The sequence below is a fragment of the Hemitrygon akajei genome, chromosome 26, assembly GCF_048418815.1.
Source record: "Hemitrygon akajei chromosome 26, sHemAka1.3, whole genome shotgun sequence".
Classification (NCBI taxonomy): domain Eukaryota; kingdom Metazoa; phylum Chordata; class Chondrichthyes; order Myliobatiformes; family Dasyatidae; genus Hemitrygon; species Hemitrygon akajei.
The window spans coordinates 20,235,100-20,249,381 of NC_133149.1; the positions used below are offsets into that span (position 1 = coordinate 20,235,100).

Here is a 14,282-nt window from a genome sequence, read left to right on the forward strand (position 1 = left end):
ACAGAACAATTTACAACAGAAGATAGAAAAAGTATGTAAAATTTGTAATGTTACGATGGTCATGGGGGACTTCAATATGCAGGTAGATTGAAAAAAATCAAGTTGGTGCTGAATCCCAAGATAGGGATTTGTAGAATGCTTTGGAGATGTGTTTTTTTAAAGAGCAATTTGTGGTCGAGCCCACTACAGAAAAGGCAATTCTGGATTGGGTGTTATGTAATGAACCTGTTTTGATTAGGGAGCTTAGGGTGAAGGAACCCATAGGAGACAGTGATCATAATATAATCAACTTGTTGTTTGAGAGGGAGGAGCTAAAATCAGATGAACCAGTATTGCTGTGTAGTAAAGGGAATTACAAAGGTATATGAGAGGAGCTGGCCAAAGTTAATTAGAAGGGAACACTAACAGGGATGATGGCAGAGCAGCAATAGCTGGTGTTTCTGGAAGCAATTCAGAAGGTGCAGGATAGATTCATCCCAAGGAAGAAGAAATATTCTAAAGGGAAGATGAGACCACCATATCAATCAGTATTTTGTGTCAGTCTTCATTGTGGAAAACACCCCAATATGCCATAAATTGGAGAGTGTCAGGGGGCATATGTGAGTGTAGTCACTATTACTAAGGAGAAGGTGCTTGGGAAGCAGAAAACTCTGAAGATAAATAAGTCATCTAGACCAGATGGACTACCCCCCACCAGCATTCTGAAAGATGTAGCTGAAGAAGTTGTGGAGTAGTGATCTCTCAAGAATGCGAGATTCTGGAATAGTTGGGGAAGACTGGAACTTTGCAAATGTCACTCCACACTTGAAGAAGGGGGGAAGGCAAAAGGCAGGAAATTTTAGGGAAGTTAGTCTGACTTCAGTGATTGTGAAGATGTTGGAGTCTATTATTAAGGATGGTTTTGGAGTACTTGGAGGCACATGATAAAATAGGCCAAAGTCAGTCAGCATGGTTTCCTTGAGGGAAATTCTTGTCTGACATATATTGGAATTTTTTTTGAGAAAATAACAGGCAGGATAGACAAAGGAGAGTCAGTGGATATTGTTTGCATGGATTTTCAGAAAGCCTTTGACAGGATGCTGCACATAAGGCTGCTAAACATGTTAAGAGCCTATGTTATTACAGGAAAGAGGACTAGAATTTAAAAGCAAGGATTTAATACTGAGGCTTTATATGGCATTGGACAGAATATACTTGGAATATGGTGAGCAGTTATAGGCTATCTTGGCTAGATTCTCTGGTATCCTGTTGAAGTTAATCCTCCAATTCAGAAGTTCAACTTCACATTGCTCTTCACATTGTGCAAAATAGATATGAACAGCAGAATCTGGGCAGCAAAGGGATGGATAATAAATTGTGCATTGCTAGAATAAAAGTGCTGTTGAGTTTAAGCAGTGGAATGCAAGCAGGAACAATGTCTCTTGAACTAATCAACTGTAAGTAGATAATGCAAATTAATTTCCTTTATTTCATAACAGATCATCTTGGAAGCACAATTCTGGATCACTGACTCTTCAAGAAGTCTTGAGTTCCTCCACGGAGTCATAGAGAAGACTGATGGTTTTCTCAAGGTGTCAGTGGAAAGGTTGATGCTACATACTTCTTCCCATTTCCATATGTGGACTTAGTCCAGGTGTAGGTCTGAATATTTATGGTCTTCCCACCAAGGCTCACTGTGCATCTGCAGAGTCAACAGAATATATAACTGTTGCTGAATCATGCAACCCCGACGATCGCCCCGGTCTTAGATTCTCTATACCACCTAGGACACCCCAACACATCCAAAGGTGGTTATAATTGGAGCACAGCAAACCAGAGATAATACATTTTGCTACAATAATGAAGTAAGTCTTGAAATTTTAATCTCTCTGATTACAACTTTCAACACCAGCTTCGTGATTGCAAAACTTTAAAGCCCGTGTTTGGCTAATGAGATAAGATTACATTGAAAGGAACCTGAATTGTTCATTTACTCAGTGGTTCTTTCTACACTGGAGAAGCAAATTTTAGATTGTGTGATTCTGAAGCACCTGCATTCAGCATGCAGTGACCCTGAACTTCCTGTTGCACATTTTGTTCTCCATTCCACTGCCACACTACCTATCAGTCTCTGGCCTCCCACATCATCATAACAAGGCCCAATGCAAGCCTGAGCAACAGCACCTCGTCTTCCATTTTGGCATGCTACAAATGAACCTAATATTGAATTCTACAACTTCAGGTAATTTGATTAATGTCTGTATCAGTTGCCTATCTGACTCAGTATGTTTGTTGTTTCTTTCTCCCCTTTTTCTTTCAGAGTAGAGTGTGCCCAGCCTAACCTGCTGAGCCTGTCTTTCTGCTCTGCATTTTGCAACTCCTACGTTCTTTTGTCGTTATTCTCACTTTGATTATTCCTATTCACTCATTGACGAGATGCCCATTTACAGTTTACCCTACTAGAAACATCACACCCTGTCCTCCCTGCATTTTAACAAATTTCTTTTGTGTTTTTCCCGGTTTTGATGAAGGATTTTTGACCTGAAGCATTTGTGCTGTTTCTCTTCCCACAGATATAGCCTGACCTGTTGAGTATTTACAACATTTTCTGTTTTATCTAAATGAAACACTCTGCTGCAGGATATTTATGTCCTTTTACAGCAAGCCTGTTTATGACACAGGATACAAGTTTGTTTCTCTGTGGTAAAATGAGCATCCTTCTCAGAACCATTGAAGTGGACTCACATGACAGCGCTGGAGGCTATTCACCCCATTGTTCCTATGTTGGTTCTTTGAAAAGCATATAAAAATTAGTTTTAGCAGTATACTCATAATCATAGACATTTTTCTTCCGCATACTTTTCAATTTCCCTTTTTATCACTCAATACAAAAAGCATTCAGGGAAATCCCTTAGAATTTGTTGATTCAGAATGTTCTCTGCCTCTCACTTTAAGCTTAATTCTGTCTCAGTTAGCTACCTTACTTTCTGATAGTGGAATCAATTTTTCCTTGTTTACCCCCCTTCCCAATCTGCCTTTTATAGACAATAGACAATAGGTGCAGAAGTAGACCATTCAGCCCTTGGAGCCTGCACCGCCATTTTGAGATCATGGCTGATCAATTACTATCAATACCCGGTTCCTGCCTTGTCCCCATATCCCTTGATTCCCCTATCCATAAGATACCTATCTAGCTCCTTCTTGAAAGCATCCAGAGAATTGGCCTCCACTACCTTCCGAGGCAGTGCATTCCAGACCCCCACAACTCTCTGGGAGAAGAAGTTTTTCCTTAACTCTGTCCTAAATGACCTACCCCTTATTCTCAAATCATGCCCTCTGGTACTGGACTCTCCCAGCATCTGGAACATATTTCCTGCCTCTATCTTGTCCAATCCCTTAATAATCTTATATGTTTCAATCAGATCCCCTCTCAATCTCCTTAATTCCAGCGTGTACAAGCCCAGTCTCTCTAACCTCTCTGCGTAAGACAGTCCAGACATCCCAGGAATTAACCTCGTGAATCTACGCTGCACTTCCTCTACAGCCAGAATGTCCTTCCTTAACCCTGGAGACCAAAACTGTACACAATACTCCAGGTGTGGTCTCACCAGGGCTCTGTACAAATGCAAGAGGATTTCCTTGCTCTTGTACTCAATTCCCTTTGTAATAAAGGCCAACATTCCATTAGCCTTCTTCACTGCCTGCTGCACTTGCTCATTCACCTTCAGTGACTGATGAAAAAGGACTCCGAGATCTCTTTGTATTACTCCCTTACCCAACTCTATACCGTTCAGATAATAATCTGCCTTCTTGTTCTTACTCCCAAAGTGGATAACCTCACACTTATTCACATTAAACGCCATCTGCCAAGTATCTGCCCACTCACCCAGCCTATCCAAGTCACCCTGAATTCTCCTAACATCCTCATCACATGTCACACTGCCACCCAGCTTAGTATCATCAGCAAATTTGCTGATGTTATTTTTTATGCCTTCATCCAAATCGTTAACGTAAATGGTAAACAGCTGTGGTCCCAATACCGAGCCCTGTGGCACCCCACTAGTCACCACCTGCCATTCCGAGAAACACCCATTCACCGCTACCCTTTGCTTTCTATCTGCCAACCAGTTTTCTATCCATGTCAATGCCTTCCCCCCGATGCCCTGAGTTTTGATTTTACCCATCAATCTCCTATGTGGGACCTTATCAAATGCCTTCTGAAAATCGAGGTACACTACATCCACTGGATCTCCCCCGTCTAACTTCCTGGTTACATCCTCGAAAAACTCCAACAGATTAGTCAAACATGATTTACCCTTGGTAAATCCATGCTGGCTCGGCCCAATCCTATCACTGCTATCCAGATATACCACTATTTCACCCTTAATAATGGACTCTAGCATCTTCCCCACCACCGATGTCAGGCTGACAGGTCGATAGTTCTCTGTTTTCTCCCTCCCTCCTTTCTTAAAAAGTGGGATAACATTAGCCATTCTCCAATCCTCAGGAACTGATCCTGAATCTAAGGAACATTGGAAAATGATTACCAATGCATCCGCAATTTCCAGGGCCACCTCCTTTAGTACCCTAGGGTGCAGACCATCTGGACCTGGGGATTTGTCAGCCTTCAGTCCCATCAGTCTTCTCATCACCATTTCCTTCCTAATGTCAATCTGTTTCATTTCCTCTGTTACCCTATGTCCTTGGCCCATCCATACATCTGGGAGACTGCTTGTGTCTTCCTTAGTGAAAACAGATCTAAAGTACTCATTAAATTCTTCTGCCATTTCTCAGTTTCCCATAACAATTTCACCCGATTCATTCTTCAAGGGCCCAACATTGTTCTTAACTATCTTCTTTCTCTTCACATACCTAAAAAAGCTTTTGCTATCTTCCTTTATATTCCTGGCTAGCTTGCGTTCGTACCTCATTTTTTCTCCCCGTATTGTCTTTTTAGTTAAGTTCTGTTGTTCCTTAAAAACTTCCCAATCATCTGTCCTCCCACTCACCTTAGCTCTGTCATACTTCCTTTTTTTTAATGCTATTCAATCTCTGACTTCCTTTGTCAACCACTGTGGCCCCTTTCCCCCCTTTGAATCCTTCCTTCTCTGGGGGATGAACTGATTTTGCACCTTGTGCATTATTCCCAAGAATACCTGCCATTGCTGTTCCACTGTCTTTTCTGCTAGGCTATCCTTCCAGTCAACTTTGGCCAGCTCCTCCCTCATGGCTCCATAGTTTCCCCTGTTCAACTGCAACACTGACACCTCCGAGCTGCCCTTATCCTTCTCAAATTGCAGATAAAAACTTATCATATTGTGATCACTACCTCCTAATGGCTCCTTTACTGCGAGATCACTTATCAAATCCTGTTCATTACATAACACTAAATCCAGAATAGTCTTGTCCCTGGTCGGCTCTCGTACAAGCTGTTCCAAGAATGCATCCCATAGGCACTCTACAAACTCCCTATCCTGTGGTCCAGCACCAACCTGATTCTCCCAGTTCACCTGCATGTTGAAATCCCCCATAACTACTGTGACATTACCTTTGCCACATGCCAATGTTAACTCCCTATTCAACTTGCACCCAATATCCATGCTACTGTTTGGTGGCCTGTAGACAACACCCATTTGGGTCCTTTTGCCCTTACTGTTCCTCAGTTCTATCCACACAGACTCTACTTCTCCTGACCCTATGTCTCCCCTTGCAAAGGACTGAATCTCATTCCTCACCAACAGGGCCACCCCACCCCCTCTGCCCACATTTCTGTCCCTACGATAGCACGTATACCCTTGTATATTCATTTCCCAGGTCTGATCTCCCTGCAGCCACGTCTCCGTTATCCCAACAACATCATAGTTACCCATTCGCACCTAGGCTTCAAGCTCATCCGCCTTATTTCTGACACTTCGTGCATTCAGATATAGAATTTTTAGCCCATTTCTCCTCTCTCTGTTTGAATCGCTGCCTATTGTGCTTAACCCAGCTCCCCGAACTCCCATCGGGCTATACGCCCCTAGAATTTTGTTATCCTTCCTAAATTTACTTATTCGTTCAACACATTTAACTCCATGTTCCGTCAGACCATCCCTCTGTACATGAGTCCTCCTTATCACTTGTTCCGCCTCACCTTCCTCTACTACACACTTAATATTCCGGAACCATGTAGTCCCCACCTATCCTTTATTCTTCCTCTCGCTATCCTGTCTCACATTCTGGATCCCCGCCCCCTGCAAATTTAGTTTAAACCCCCCCAAGAAGCACTAGCAAACTTCTGTTGTGGAAACATGTAGAAACATGCATTACTCAAAAATCTGCAGAGGAATTGACAATAGCACTTACGATTTATCAGGCTTTGCAATGAAGCAGAGAGTATAAATGGCGAAGTCAAACTCGGGACTGGAACCAATGATCTCTGAGCCCACTTCTTTGTAATATCCATTCCAATTGAACTGCATTGCTAGAATCTCAGGATAGTTGGTCCACTGTGGAGACAGGGTAAGCTGTCAACTATTGAACCCCAAGAAAATGAAAACAGAAAAAATTATGCACGAGGTTCTTGTCCCAACACTTTGACTGGATCAACTCCTTTGGGTTAGTATTCACTTGATGCAAGTACAACTGAACAACAATCTGCTGTGGTATTCCTCTACCCGAGGCTGGCAGTGGTCAAGGCCCAGCTTGTAAAGAATTCACAGAACCCCATAAACCAGCCCTTTTCTCTGGGAATTACCAATAAGGATGCAGGCATTAAAGTTCACTGACTACTTTTAGTGAAAAAAGATTTGATAAGAACTGGAGATAAAGCATTCTCAATCCCAAATCCTACTGGTTTGATTCACACAAATGACCCAAGGGTGTAGGTATTTGCATTAAGGTTCAGAGGAGGATTTTTATAATATATTTTCTTACAACCTATTGAGCCCATCAGGTCCATGCCATGTCTCTGTCAATCCCATTCCCTCGCTATAGTCCATCAATTTACTAATTAGCACATCTCTGGGATGTGGGAGGAAACCCACATAATAACAGGAGGTTTCTTCTGGGTCCTCCAGTTCCCACCCATGTTCCAAAGAACAGGCAGTTTGTTAGATTAATTGGCCACTGTAAATTGCCCCTAATGTGTAAGTGAGTGGTAGAATCTGATAGGGAGTTGATGGGAATGTGAGGAGAATAAAATGGGAGCAAGACACACAAAATGTTGGTGGAACGCAGCAGGTCAGGCGACATCTACAGGGAGAAGCGCTGTCGACGTTTCGGGCCGAGACCCTTCGTCAGGACTAACTGAAAGGAAAGATAGTAACAGGTAGCAACAGAATGTATGGATACTATAACTGAAGGAGCTCAGATATCATAGAGGGTGTCAGGCTAAAGGTATTTGCACTGTGGGCAGAGTCATGGCTGTGGGGGAATCGGAACATAAAATGATAATTTTAAAACTCTGGCGTTTAGTGACAAGGAGACATGGTTCCATAAGCATGTGGCTTTTTATCAGTCAGTTTACTGGAAATTAAGGAGGAGATGATGAGAGGCCAGGGAAGCATTAGAACGTTCAGATCTGGAGATAATAAAGGCATGGGCCAGGATTTTACAAGTAAATGAGGTGGAGGCAGAAGGAGGAAATGTTATTGAAGTGAAATTGTGCTGATGCATTTTATACACAGGTCAGGAGCTCAGTTCAGGCTTTCCCAAGAATACTTCAACATTCTACATCTTCATTGTTGATCCTGCATCTCAGTACATCCCAGATTCCAAATAGGTACTTACCGGACCATCATAGTTGTAACTATAGTAATTCAGCTCCTTGTTTTTTTCTGCAAAGTAAAACCGCACCCAGTTGTGGAATCCGGACACTTTCCCTCTCTTCACTTCACCTGTTCTCAGAACAAATTTGGAGCAAGTGAGCTCAAGCACAACCATTACTTACAGCAACAGAAACAAAACCAAAACCAAGTGGTCATTTTTGGATTCAGACAAGGGCTGGTGTAAAACCTTGTTATTTCTTCCTCATCGTTCTACATGTGACATCTAGCAATTATAATGGCCCTCTGGAATCAATGCCTCCCTCTGCCACTAAATTCTTGACTTCCTAACTAACAGACCACAATGAATAAGGACAGGCAGTGCCACCTCTGCAATGATTATTCTGAAAACTAGTGCTCCATAAGGTTGCATCCTCAGACCCTACTCTACTCCTTGTGCCCTCAGTACTGAGTGGCCCGATTCTGCTCAAACTCAATCTACAAATCTGCCGATGACACCACCATAGCAGGTTGTATCTCTAACAACAGTGAGTCAGAGTACAGGAAGGAGAAAGATAGCTTAGTGACATGGTTTTATGACAATAACCTTTCCCTCCATGTCAACAAAACAAAATAGTTAGTCATTGACTTCTGGATGGAGACAGTGCACCTGCTCCTGTCTACATCAACGGTATTGATGTTGACAGGATTAAAAGTGTCAAATTCCTTGAAGTGAACAACACCAAACACCTGTCCTGGTTCAATTACATAAACACCATGGCCAAGAAAGCTTACTTCCTCAAGATGCTAGAGAAATTTAGCATGGCCCTGTTAACCCTTGCCAATTTTTGTCAATGCTCCATAGAAAGCAATCTATTTGGATGCATAACTGCTTGGTATGGCAACTACTTTGCATGTGACTGCAAGAAACTCATCACATAATGGAAACGGGCCTCCACTCTACGGACTCTGTCTATCTCAATAAAGTAGTCAGAGTACTCAAAGACCCCACCCACCCCGGACATTCTCTCTTCTTCCCTCTTCCATTGGGCTAAAGATGCATTAGCCTGAAAGCACATACCACCAGGCTCAAGCAAAGCTTCTACATCAATGTTGTAAGACTATTAAATAGTTCCTAGTACAAATAAGATGGACACTTGACCTCACAATATACCTCGCTATGATCTTGCACTTTAATGTTTGCCTGCACAGCACTTTCACTTCAGTTGTTAGACTTTATTCTAGATTTACCTTCTCGTTTTACCTTGTTCTCTCACAATGCACTGTGTAATTAATCTTCAGGAACTGTATGCAAGACAAGCTTTTCACTACATCTTGGTACATGTGACAAGAATAAAGCAATTACAGTTCATTCAGAATAAAACAAATCTGAGCATCAACCCATCTCCCAGATTCAGATGAGGTAAAGTTCCTCCTAGCTTGATCGACCTTGCAGTATACTGTATTCCTCACCCCACCTTACCTGGTGCAGACATAAATGGAGTTCTTTTGAATCATCTATCTCTTGCACATCTGCTCTCAGCCCCTCTCCTCTTGGGTGGACTTTGAACAGAATTCCACTGGTCATCAGCTTCTAACTCGCCCCTGCATTCATTGGACCATCCTTGATGATTTCTGCCAGCTTCTAGCTTCACCCACGTGCACATTTGTTTTATTCACTTCATGACTGTTTTGTTCTCCTGTGTCTGCCTATCACTCCTTGATAAGGAAAAGGGAAAGTGACTGTGTATGATCGTGAAATATACCTAACATGCCAACGAGGTAGAGGCACACCCTAGAGGAAACATTGGAAGTGGGGATATTCAGCTCCACTCCCTGAACGCTTGTAGACCACACCTGCCTGTTGCAAGTCTAAGAAGATGTTCTGGCATGGTTTGTCCAGAGACAAGTTATATCCACACCTCACCAGTAACAGGCAAAAACCTTCCTCAGCAACAAATCGTTTGAACATCCTTGTTATTTGGTGGCTTCATCATCCCCTCTGTATTGATATCCTGAGGGTAACCATCCAACAGAAAATCATCTGGATCAGCCACATAACCCAACTGCTACAAGAGGTCAGAAACTGGGTATCCCGCCACTTCCTGACATCCCAAAACTTTTTTCACAACCTTCAAGCCACAGATTAAAAGGATGATGGGAAAAGTAAGCAACTTTCTGCAGAGGAGTTCACATCCTCTTCACTCCAAGCAATGAATACCTGTTCATATCAATCTGCAGTGTGCTTGCCATTCTTCTAACATTCCATGTGCTTGTAATGCCATGCTCTTCCTATGATGGTGAAGTTATTGTTTGCCCAGCATGATACTATCCACCCTCACTGCACACAGAGAAGCAGTGCTTCACATTGCACCTGAAACTACTGTGGGGGTGAAGTGGCTGGATTCGAGTTGAGTGGTCCATGTGGACTGGAACTGACAAAAGCAGGCCGTGCCAGTGACCTGGCTACCCACTGTACCATCCATCAATGACAGATACTTCAAGCTACAGGAGCCGATGGGCAGATTTCACTCTGGGTGCAGCGAGAAGCCAGCCAGAATTGTAGTATTGCAGTGTGGACTGCAGGCGGCAGCTTGTTGGCATTCAAGTACCAAGAAATACAGCTCAGGTACAGATTGATGGCAGCAGAAATCAGCCTGATTCTCTTCAGCAGCAGAGTGACAATAACCAGGAGCGTACTGCCCCCTGTAGGGTTTCGAAAAAAAACTGATGTGAAGTGTTTCATGTTTAAGAAAAAAACATAACAACTTATTATTGAACTCCAAACACTGAGCACAAGGTGCGGTAAAAGTACTTTGCGTAATTACGTCACCACATCGGTGGTTGTGAATTCTACACATTTCCAACAATTACATTACCCCCAGACCGCTACTACATTTCAAAACAACAATTGGATGAGCAGTATTACAGTTGAGTAAAGGTAGCTACTGAGGTATGAGAGAGAAGCTGGCTACATTTGATTGGAAAGGGATACAAGCAGGGATGACCATAGAGCAGCAAGGACTGGAGTTTCTGGGAGTAATTCGGAAGACGCAGGATCTGTTCATCCCAAAGGAGAAGTGTTCTAAAGAGAGGATGAGGCAACCGTGGCTGACAAGGGAACTCAAAGACAGCATAGTAGCAAAAAAGAGAGCATATAATAGAGCAAAAATTAGTGGTAAGCTAGAGGATTGGGAAGCGTTTAAAAGTAAACAGAAGCCAAATAAAAAAGCAGTAAGGAGAGAAAAAGTGAAATATGAAGGTAAGCCAGCTAATAATATAAAAGAGGATACCAAAAGATTTATTTTCAAAAATATATGAAGAGTGAAAAAGAGCTAAGAGTGGACTTCTTGTCACTGGAAAATAATGCTGCAGACTTAGTAATGGGGGTCGAAGAAATAGTGGATGAACTAATTAAGTATTTTACATCAGTCATCATTGTGGGAGACACGAGTAGGATACCAGAACTTCAAGAGCATCAGGAGTCAGAAGTGAGAGTCGTCACTATTACTATAGAGAATGTGCCTTGGAAGCTGAAAGGTATGAACATAGATAGGTCTAGACCAGATGGACTACACTCCCAGGGTTCTGAAAGAGGTGGTTGGAGAGATTGTGGAGGCATTAGTAGTGATCGTTCAGGAATCACTAGATTCTGGAATGGTTCTGGAGGACTGGAAAATGGCAAATGTCATTCCACTTTTTAAGAAAAGATGGAGGCAAAAGAGAGGCGATTATAGGTCAGCTACCCTGACTTCAGTGGTTAGAGATGTTAGATTCCATTATTAAGGATGAGGTTTTGGAGCACTTGGAGGCACAGAATAAAATAGGACAAAGTCAGCATGGTTACCTTAAGGGGAAATCTTGCTCTACAGATCTGTAGGAATTCCTTAAGGAAATAACAGGCAAGATTGACAAAAGAGAATCAGTGGATGTTGTTTACTTGGATTTTCAGAAGGCATTTGACAAGGTTTTGCACATGAAGCTGCAAAACAAGATAAGAACCCATGGTATTGCAGGGCGCCCTCTTTGGGACCGGCCTCAATGCCGGCGCGCGCCGCTTTGTGAGCCGGTTCGAGTGCGCTAGGAAGTGGGTCGCCACACAAGCATGGATAGAAGATTGGAAGATTGGCAGGAGGCAAACAGTGGGAAAAAGGGGGCTTTTTCTGTTTAGCTGCCTAGTGGTATTCCACATTCATCTGTGTTGGGACCAATTCTTTTTACATTATATGTCAACGATCTGGATGATAGAACTGATGACTTTGTGGCCAAGTTTGTGGATGATACAAAGATAGGTGGAGGGGTAGGTAGTGATGATGAAGCAGGGAGTCTGTAGAAGGACTTGGACAGATTAGGAGAATGTGCAAAGAAGTGGCAGATGGAATATAGTGTAGGAAAGTGAATGGTCATACACTTTGATAGAAGAAATAAAGGCATAGGCTATTTTCTAAATGGAGAGAAATACAGAAATTGGAGGTGCAAAGGAACCTGTGTGTCCTCTTGCAGATTAATTTGCAGGTTAAGTTGCTAGCAAGGAAGGCAAATGCAATGTTAGCATTCATTTCAAGCAGAATAGAAAATAAAAGAAAGGATGTAATGCTGTGGCTTTATAAGGCATTGGTCAGACAACATTTAGATTATTGTGAGAAGTTTTAGGTGCCATATCTAAGAAACAATGTGCTGGCATTGGAGTTATGCCATTATGAGAATAATGAGAATGATGGGAGGGGTCCTCAATGACATCCATGGTTTTCCTATATTTTATGGCTATCTGCAGAAGACACATCTCAGAGTTGTATTTTGCGTACATGCTTTTAAAATTGAATGGTTAATGTATAAGGAGCATTTGATGGTACTGTGCCTGTACTCACCGGAGTTTAGAAGAATGAAGGAGGATCTTATTGAAACCTATTGAATATTGAAAGGCCTAAATAGAGTGCACATGGAGAGGATGTTTCCAGTTGTGGGGGAGTCTAGGACCAGAGGGCACAGCCTCAGAATAGAGGGATGTCCATTTAGAACAGAGATGAGGAAAAATTCCTTTAGCCAGAGGGTGGTGAATCTGTGGAATTCATTGTCACAGACAGCTATGGAGGCCTAGTCATTGGATATATTTAAAGCAGAGGTTGATATGTTCTACAGTAAGTGCATCAAAGGTTATAGGAGAAGGTTGGAGAATGAGGTTGAGAGGGAAAATAAATCAGCCACAATTAAATGGTGGAATAGGCTCAATGGGCCAAAGGGCCTAATTCTTTTGCTGTGTCCTATGGTGTGCTGGTGCTGGTCTGAAGGAAATGATTCTAGTTCACACAGGATCCTCAGCCCATTAGATCCCAGTCCCATTCTGGAGATCTTTTCCTCACTGTCACAATCTCTCTTCCCATTTCTGGTTTTTTTTTCTAACGATGCCCTCACATAGGATCTATTTTTCATTCTTCTCCAGTAGAGTGCAGGCCCAGTCCACTGAACATCTCCTCATAATACAAACTCACCTTGAATCAATCTGATGAACCTTAATTATACACCTTCTACTGTAGGTATACCCTTCCTTATGTAGGTGAGGCGAGATATATAATCATTGATCAAAGTGCAGTCTCATCAGGGTCCTATGTAACTCCAGTAAGATACCTTTATCCTTGCACTCAAATGCTCTTGCAGTAAGGGTCAGCATACCATTTTGTTTTCTAATGCTGTATTACATGTCATCTTTCAGCCTCTGAAAATCAATCTTTTAATATTTATAAAACTCACTTTTTTTCTACATAAATACATATTCATTTCCATAGATGCTGCCTGCCCTGCTGATTCCTCCAGCATTTTGTGTGTATTCACTTATTTTTCCTCATTATGTTCCATTCCTTGAGCCCATATTCCCTTATAACACACCCTTCTTACTTCCACTCTGCCATGCAGATTAGTATAATCAACAAACCTGGATATATTACCCAAGTATCTTTGAAGTAGCAAATGAGAAACAAGATTGTTGCAGAGCAGAAGCCATTTACAAACAACAAGGCTTGTTGGGAGTGCGTTTTATTTGAGCCAATGAAAAGAAGCGAGGTATATGCAGAGTAGCAATTGTCGGAGTGGGCCAGGGTTTGAATGGGAGAATTTGGCTCAACAGGCTTTGGCAAGAACAAGTGGAGGCTAAGGGTGCTGAGTCATTTGGAATTATTTTATTTGATTACAGAACTGAAGCTTAAGAAGTTAGAGCCAAAAGTATAACAAGCTCGCCGAGAGGAAGCTGAGAATTGACCTAGGTGAGTATGGAACTCACAAGTTTCAGAAAGAAGGCACAGGTAAGAACAGGTTTTCTTGTCTGTAAATCCATAGTCCTTAAATTCAGTGTAGGCAGGATGGTAGTAAGGTCGATGGAATGTTCCTCCTGTGAGATGTTGGATTCAAGGTACCTAACTGATTATATCTGCCGGAAGTGTACCCAACTTCGGCTCCTGACTGACACGGTCAAGGAACTAGAGTTGGATGTACTCAAGGCCATCCGGGAGGCTGAAAACCTCATCGATGAGACTTTTCCTGAGGTGGTCACACCCAGAGTGTAGG

The 14,282-nt window shown here is 42.4% G+C and overlaps 1 protein-coding gene across 2 annotated transcripts in view; it reads right to left on the minus strand.

The window, feature by feature from the left end:
- Positions 1–1,445: 1,445 nt before the first annotated feature.
- endou (endonuclease, polyU-specific) overlaps positions 1,446–14,282 on the minus strand; it is a 37,345-nt gene continuing 24,508 nt past the window's right edge. For both annotated transcript variants that reach the window (XM_073029687.1, XM_073029686.1), the window contains 3 exons: positions 7,750–7,856; positions 6,325–6,467; positions 1,446–1,681 (listed from right to left, as the gene is read on the minus strand). In XM_073029687.1, the coding sequence (XP_072885788.1) occupies positions 1,567–1,681; positions 6,325–6,467; positions 7,750–7,856 (365 nt within the window). In that variant the 3' untranslated portion in view covers positions 1,446–1,566. The remainder of the gene's footprint in view (positions 1,682–6,324; positions 6,468–7,749; positions 7,857–14,282) is intronic.